This window comes from Apis dorsata, unplaced genomic scaffold (genome assembly GCF_000469605.1).
Source record: "Apis dorsata unplaced genomic scaffold, Apis dorsata 1.3 scaffold_988, whole genome shotgun sequence".
NCBI classification, from domain to species: Eukaryota; Metazoa; Arthropoda; class Insecta; order Hymenoptera; family Apidae; genus Apis; species Apis dorsata.
This window is the reverse complement of record NW_006264091.1, coordinates 6,286-14,559: the sequence shown is the minus strand read 5'-3', so window position 1 is coordinate 14,559 and position 8,274 is coordinate 6,286. Positions and strand designations below refer to the sequence as shown.

Here is an 8,274-nt window from a genome sequence, read left to right as displayed (position 1 = left end):
TAATCTATTTCACAGATAATACATATAATGTCATAAAAATTGTTTCGGAATTTCTTTCATTATATATATATATATATATATATATTTAAAAATTATGAAAATATATATATATATGATAAATATGTACATATAGTATTTATACATATACTGATAATAGAATAATTAAAATGAAAGAAAAGCATTTAAAGTTTTCTATTTTTTATATCGATACTAATAATAATGATATATTTATAAATAGTTAAAAGTAAATTAACTGACTGAAAATTAACTGAAAAAAATGATAAATTTTTACAGTTAGGTATTTTATTCATGTTATTATATTTGTTAAACTATTTTATTTAATTTGTATGTATTATATATAAATGTATTAATAAAATTTACAATAATTCTTTCCAATTTTATTTTATTCAAATTATCCTTGATAACTGTCTTAACTTATCCTCTAAAAATATTATCAAATATATCAAATAATATATATTATTAAAAACTTGATATTTTTAGATTGTCAAGAAACGTGATTATTAAATTGTAATAATAAATTTAAGGTTAACCTCATAAAAAAATTCCTCGATATTTTTTGCTTTTTATATTTATTATATCAATGAATAAATTTATTTAATAAATATTATTTATAGCATGATATCAAAAAATCGCGAATATTTTATTCAATAGTCAACTTTTATTGTTACAAATCTATAATATATCATCACAATTTTTATTCGCTTAACAATACTGCTTATAAAAAAAATTATTTTTCTGCATCGAATAATAACTATTTGACAAACAGCATATAAGTATGTATTGTTTAATTCTTATTAATATTTTAATTAATTAATTATTATTTTATCGCATCATTTATCGAGGACGAAATCAATATCAAAATCGATTGTATTTCTGATAATCAAGTTTGAATCTCATTCATAAAATTAATCTATTGTTCTGTTATATATCTGATCTATATTCTCTGTTACAAACAAAGTATAACCATGAATATTAAATAACATGTTTAGCACATCAAGTTAAATGAAAATGAGATTGAAGAATCAGTACAAAATAAATTGATAAAAAATTAAATTAAAAAAAACTTATGAAAAATATACATATATTTTGTTTATTATTATACAAAAGTGAAAAAAATTACAAAAAATAATATATTGATAATTTTGTATCACTTATTATCTAATCATTCAAGATAATAATTTGTTTTGTCTAATAATGCATTCTTCAAAGTTTCATATTCTTTTCGTTTAATATCAACTAAAGCTTTAGCTTGTAGCAAATTTGGTGGCAAGTCTTTATACTGACTAAGATAATGATTAAGTTCCGCTAATTCACCAGACATTTCTAAATATCTATGATATTTACTTAATATTTTTGTAGGGTAAAGATCTTCAATTTGCATATCTATTAAGTCAGTTTCTAACTTTTCCACAGTTTGCTGATATTCTTTTAATTTTGTAGATAATGAAGCATGATTACAATAAATATCTTCTTGTTCTTTTTGAGATTTCTCAATAAAGCTTTCAAGAGAATTTACAGCTTCTTGTAAATAATTGAGTTTTTTTGAAAAACTGGAATATTTTCTAAAAAGATCATCATATAATAATGCCAACTGTTTCTCCTCATGCTGTTTTTTCTTTTCTTCTATTTTCTTTCTTTCATTTACTATATTCAATGCAACATCATTAAAATCACTCAATTTTTCACATCTTAATATTAAAGCTATTTTTTGTAATCCTTCCTTAATGTCATTAGGTAAAGATTGTGGTTCCAAATTTAATTTATTCAATAATGGTAATATTTGTTTTCCAAAAGCTATATTTTCTTCATTTGTTTCCAATATTCCTTTTTGCAAAAAATTTAATAATGATTGTTCCTCTATAGAAATAGTTTCTTCACGATACCTTGTACTCGATGTAGTACTTAAAATAGAATCAGTTTGTAAAGACGATTCTACCTATTTTTTAAGATTTATTTTTAATTATTATATAATTTTATAATATTTTATTTTTAAATAACATATTATAATTTTATCATAAGAAATATTACCTCACTGTTACACTCCATGTCAATGCTACAATTCTACACTTCATTAAAAAATCGTTACAAATCACTTTTAACTGTTCCTAAATGCATAAATTTTTGTTAATTGAAAGATATGTTTCTTGATTAATGAATTTTTTTATATTATTATATATGAATTAATTTATATTATATAATATATTTATATTCGATATATTAAATTCATATATTAGAGTTTATAATAATATTTTACAAATAGAACTCTAAAACTAACTCTAAAAAGTTATTTACAAATTTAGGATTTCATGTTTTCACGTAGATGAGCGACCTATTGAGATAAAATTTTTATACTAACTATATTTATTGATCAGAAATGTACATATGCATTGAATTATTAGCACATTTGATGATAACTCATTTATACAAGTTAATGGTAGTATATATAGTATTTATAAATCATTATTTAAACGTCAATTTTTATTGCTTTTACGCAATGAAAATTCGTATTTATCTAGATTGAATTTCAATAACGGCTGTCTAGAAATATATAATTATATATAAAACGCCGTTTTTTGTACGTTTTCATGTACAGTTTTCATTGGCAGTTATTTGTTTTCGGTAACGATAAAATTCGTAAAATAGTAAATGAATAAATCTTATAAAAATAAAAGCTAATATAAGTAAATAGTATTTGTGTTTCTTTACTATATGATTCTATGTAATAGTGTTAGAACGAATATTTAATATCAATATCTGTAAAATTTTAAAATTTATCATCGAAAAAAGTGGTTAGAAACAGCAACGATGAGCAACGATCAAGCAAACGAATTGTCTGAAACAGTTGAGGTAAAATCTTAAAATAAATACTTTTAATTTTTTATTTATCTTGAAAGTTTATATTTGAATTCTTTATAAATTTTAAATTTCTTTAATATTTTAATATTAACATTTTGTGTCATTATTATATTTATTTATTTATTTATATGATTTATTTATTATATGATTTATTTATATGATATATATTGTCATAACTAAATAAAAATTTTATTAATATAGTGATTTAAAAATATATTCGTATGATAATTATAAAAAAAATAAATTTTTGTTTCAGTTATCTTCCAATGACATTGAAAAAATAGAAGAAGCAAAATTAAAAGCAAAATTTCCAAATACTGGACGTCCAATTAGTGGACATTCAGCATTCCTACAAAAGAGGCTAGCTAAAGGGGTAAAAATATTATTTATTATAAATTTATTGTTTAAATATCTATGATTTAATATTCGGTTAAATTTTCTAAAAATAATAATAATTTTATAATAAATATATATAATAAGATTTAAGATAATAAAAATTTTATAACTTATATATAATATATTTTCAGCAAAAATATTTTGATTCTGGAGATTATCAAATGGCAAAACAAAAATATACAGCTAAGCCTAAGCCAGCTGGTGTTTTGCCAACAGGTGATGCTATACCTACACCTGAAACAGTACCACAACGAAAAACATCTATAATTCAACAAAAATTTAATACAACAACTACATCATAAATTTTTGTATTGTTTTAAAAGTATTGCAACTCCAATGATATAATACGGTTATATGCAATCTGAATTTTAAATGATTCAATATCTTTATATTTTATACATGGTATTATTTTGAAACTTCAACTTTTATATTTTTTGAATGCTTATACATTATCAATATATTGAAAAAGATTTATGTTCATAATAATATGTATATCTTTTTAGTACATCATGTGCCATAAAAACATTCCAAAGGCGAAAGTTTTTAAGGTACTTCAAAAAACAGAAATTATATATGATAATGTATTATGTTATTTATGATAATGTATCATGTATCAAATATTATTATTCTGATCTTTCTTTTATTAAAAGTGAAAGTATTAACAATTTTGTGTTGTTTGAAATGATATTTTAGAAACATAAATATAGAATTTCAAAATTTATTTTTAAAATAAGTAATGAAGTTAAATATTTAAAAATACAAAGATTGGTGATAAAAAAGACAATGTTGTAACTATTTGTATATGCAATAGACTTTCAGAATGAGATATTATACAGATCTGCATTTCCAAAGTTGCTGTGATGTGCTTAGACTATATTCTTATAAAATGTCAGATTGTCTTAAAATCTGTATTTAACTTAAAATAATCTTAATATAGCAGTTGTTTTGTTTATTGTAAACTATATTATTAATATATTGCAATTTAAATTTACCAATATTTATTTAATTACTCCCATTATTTTGATAAAAAAAAGAAATAAATTTGAAGAGAATAATAAACTTTTACTCATTAATTTTTTTTTCATATTTGTTAAAGCATATAGAAATTTTAATAAAATTGTTTTTTTTGTATGAATTATGAATAATGAATTTTATATTGAATAATAATTTTTCTTTTAATATGTAAAATATTATTTATTGAAATAATTAGTTAAAAAAAAAATAATAAACTTATAAATAAAACATTTTAAATATTAAATCATATATATTTTAATTATAATTAAATGCATATAATGATGTTTGCTTATGATTTATTTTTGCTATTATTTTTATTTTATATATATATTGCTATTATAAATATTATAAATATATTGTATTTCTTATCTTATTCTAGTTTTATAGAATAAATTCTTATTTTGCAATAAAATTTTTAATATTCTAAAATTAACTATAATTATAATATATGTATTTGCTATTTATAAATATATATGCTAAATTTAATAATTAAGATAGATCTACACAATTGTAAATTGATATGCTAAAATATTGTTCTAATAAATTTTTTTTTATTAATCGTATTTTAAATGTTAAACTATTTTATTTTAGAAATATTTTTTTTTCTTTTTAAATTACAATTAAAATTTCCATATATTTATTTATTTATACATGTCTTCTATCAAATTTTCATACATCTTATGAACAATATTTCTTTTAACTTTAAGTGTTGGTCCCAGTTCTCCAGTAACAATTGAAAAATCGTGCGGCAAAATTTGGAATTTTTGTACTTTTTGTGCATGACTTATTACTTTAGTATTTGCTCTTTTAATTGCTTTATCAATTTCTTCATATACCTATAAAAACATATATTTATAAATAATTTGTTTTTTATTTGAAAAATTTTTTGTTATATAATGTATTTGTAAGATTGATTCTAAAAGTCAAAAGAAATATAAAAGTATATAAAAAATATTAATTGAATGTTATTTAAATTATAAGTAATTGATAAATTATTTGTTTGCTTTATTTAATATACATTTATTTTAATGTTAAAAATTACTTAAAACTTTAATTAAAACTTCATTTTTATTTTATATACCAACTTTTATATTTATTAAATTTTTTAGAATTAAATCTAAAAATATTCTATAAATTAATACTTTCTACATATTAATAAACTTACAAATGGATCATGTGTTTCTAAAACTTCTGAAACTGTTTTTGATGTACTTCCAATAGATTGTAACCATTTTAAAGTATTTAAAGTGAAGTTATCTTTTGGAGCACCAGTTTCAGCATTAATTTCAGTCTAAAAATTATATAATTTAAAAAAATATAATTTAATAATAACATAATAATAAATATTATTATATGTAGAAATTTAATATATCTATATCTTACCTTTAGAGTAACTAACATAGTAAGATATTTTCGTTTATCTCCAATTAATAAAGCATTACTTAATACAGATAGTTCAGCTAATACTAACTGTTCTATATAAATTGGTGGTACATTTTCTCCTCCAGCAGTGATAATTAATTCTTTTATTCTTCCTATATTCAATATATAATTATATATATATATATATTAGATATTAAATAATATTAAATATAATATATAAAGATATAGAAAACATATAGTATATATTGTATGTATGGTATATGCAAAATATCTTACAATATATATACAATAAATATAAAATATAAAAAAAAAATTCATATATTCTATTTGAAATTGTTTATAAGATATTTGTAAAGTAAATTTTCTTTTTCCTTATTTTATATCTGATTATATCTTATATCTTCACTTAACATGATTATTTATATTTCAATATATATTTGAAGATCTTGTCATCAATATAATTATCTGTTCAATTTTATATCCTATGAAACTATGTAATCAGATACAAAATGACAGAAAATTAATTATAAATTTCATAAACAAGATTAAAGACATATGTTTATATAATTTCTTTTAATCATTTTTATGATCCAAATTAATTTCTGAAATATTATTCACATGCAAGATACTCTGTATATATAAATGTATACCTGTAATATATAAAAATCCATCTGAATCAAATTTTCCTATATCACCAGAATGTAACCAACCATCTGCATCCAATACTTCATTTGTCTTTTGAGGTTCATTTAAATATCCCATAAATATGTGTCTTCCATGCATACAAATTTCTCCTTCACCATTGCTATCTGGATTATATAATTTTGTGTTAAATCCAGATATAGATCGACCAACACTATTTAATCTGAATAGAAAATAAATAAAAAAAAATCTATTAAATAGATCATAAAAATATAATTTTAAAGACAAAATATTTTCATATTTAAATTAATCAATGTGAATATTCAAAAATATTGGTAATATTGAATATTTTAGATACAAGTTAAATAGTTTTGAGGAGTACTTAATTTGATAAAAATAACTTTTTTCAGCAGAATATTACATAAAGCAAAAATCATATAAAGATTAGCTTCATATATTTTTTTTATGTTTTATAATCAATACTTCGTTGTAAATATTTTACTTATAAAACAATTATATTAAAATATATGTTTTTTAAAACATTCAATTTTTATTTAAAGCTTTTTTCAGTAAAAAAAACAAAAGTTTTAAAAATATTTATAACTATCGAAATTAAATTGAATATTCCATATAAAAATAAATATTTACTTGAAATTTACTGGTGTATTTAGAGTATGTGCACCACTGCATTCAGACATTCCATATACATCTAATATAGGAATATCTAAACTTAAAAAATATTGTTTAATTTCGGAACTTAAAGGTGCTGCTGCACTAATACACATTTTACATCTATCCAAACCTAGTGCTGCTCTTATTTTATTAAAAACTAGACATTTAGCAATTATATAGCTCCAATGTTTGCGATCATTGCCATTCATTTTATTTATATTATAATAGAGTGCTTGTGATTTTGCCCATGAAGCAATCCATGTTTTAATAAATCCATTGTTAGCTGCAACTGCTTGCATTTTTTCATAAATCTTTTCCCATACTCTTGGTACACCTACGAATGCAGTAGGTCGTGCCACAAGCAGAGTATTAATTAAACTACCTTTAAGCGCATTTTGGTCTGCGAAATATATTGTGCCAGCCATATATAACATGAAATATAAATCAACTACCTGGAATCATTAAAAAATACATAATTATAATAATACTATATATTCAAAATCTGCATTTCTCGAAATCGATAATTTACATAATAAATATTCGTTTTATAAATTTATGTATTAAAAATTTTCATTTTTACAAATTAGTATCAATTGTGAATGGAACTTTCTTATTTTTCAATCATGTCAACATAAAAATTTCAATCATAAAAATTTATAAATTCATAATTACCTGTGCTGCAACATGAGATAGTGGTAAATAACTAACTAAAGTTTCGTAACCTTCTTTCAATTCCAAAGCAATACTCATGCTTCGAATATTAAATAAAAAATTATCATGACTTAACATTACAGCTTTTGGATTTCCAACAGTACCTGACTGTAAAAAAAATGTTTCATTTTTTAATTTAATAATTAAAAAATTATTCTTTAATATTAAAGTCTTATAAAAAATTGATTTTTCATACCGTAAAAACCAAACTGCAGCATTCATTCACTGCAATTGTTTTTAGAACTTCATTTAATTTGACATCAGATTCTATTTCACCAATTTTTATTAAGTCATTCCACTAATAATAAGTAAAAATTATTATTAAATATAATTTAATAATAGATTTGATATTATATAAAATGACTTACACTTAAAATATCTTTTTGTTCTGGTTTGCCTTCATATTGAACAATTACTTTCAAATGAGGAAGATTATGCTTTATTTGTAATATTTTTTCTAATTGTTTTCTATTTTCAACAACTATTATATTTGCCTTGCTGGTTATAGCACAATGTTGACATGCTTCTGGATTATTTGTAGTATATATTCCAACTGCAAATCCTCTAAAAAAAATGATA

At 20.3% G+C, this 8,274-nt stretch overlaps 3 protein-coding genes across 4 annotated transcripts in view; 1 reads left to right on the top strand and 2 right to left on the bottom strand.

Moving 5' to 3' along the window:
• Nucleotides 1-1,088: 1,088 nt before the first annotated feature.
• On the bottom strand, nt 1,089-2,562 carry LOC102680590. Its single transcript, XM_006624032.2, has 3 exons — nt 2,378-2,562; nt 2,050-2,126; nt 1,089-1,957 (listed from the first exon to the last, which is right to left on the bottom strand). The coding sequence occupies exons 2-3, from the start codon at nt 2,065-2,067 to the stop codon at nt 1,184-1,186; spliced, it is 792 nt and encodes a 263-aa protein (XP_006624095.1). The 5' UTR covers nt 2,068-2,126; nt 2,378-2,562; the 3' UTR covers nt 1,089-1,183.
• LOC102680723 (alpha-endosulfine) lies at nt 2,403-4,264 on the top strand. Its single transcript, XM_006624033.2, has 3 exons — nt 2,403-2,868; nt 3,134-3,250; nt 3,405-4,264. Exons 1-3 carry the CDS (start codon nt 2,827-2,829, stop codon nt 3,573-3,575), a joined length of 330 nt encoding a protein of 109 aa, XP_006624096.1. The 5' UTR covers nt 2,403-2,826; the 3' UTR covers nt 3,576-4,264.
• A 626-nt stretch (nt 4,265-4,890) lies between these two features.
• The window catches only part of LOC102680274 (long-chain-fatty-acid--CoA ligase ACSBG2), a 5,754-nt gene continuing 2,370 nt past the window's right edge, over nt 4,891-8,274 (bottom strand). The window contains exons 5-12 of one of the 2 annotated variants that reach the window (XM_031514369.1): nt 8,064-8,259; nt 7,892-7,993; nt 7,657-7,803; nt 6,961-7,436; nt 6,321-6,535; nt 5,671-5,822; nt 5,453-5,578; nt 4,891-5,123 (exon numbers count right to left, since the gene is read on the bottom strand). In XM_031514369.1, the coding sequence (XP_031370229.1) occupies nt 4,929-5,123; nt 5,453-5,578; nt 5,671-5,822; nt 6,321-6,535; nt 6,961-7,436; nt 7,657-7,803; nt 7,892-7,993; nt 8,064-8,259 (1,609 nt within the window). In that variant the 3' untranslated portion in view covers nt 4,891-4,928. The remainder of the gene's footprint in view (nt 5,124-5,452; nt 5,579-5,670; nt 5,823-6,320; nt 6,536-6,960; nt 7,437-7,656; nt 7,804-7,891; nt 7,994-8,063; nt 8,260-8,274) is intronic. The other variant, XM_006624030.2, reaches the window with a different exon arrangement.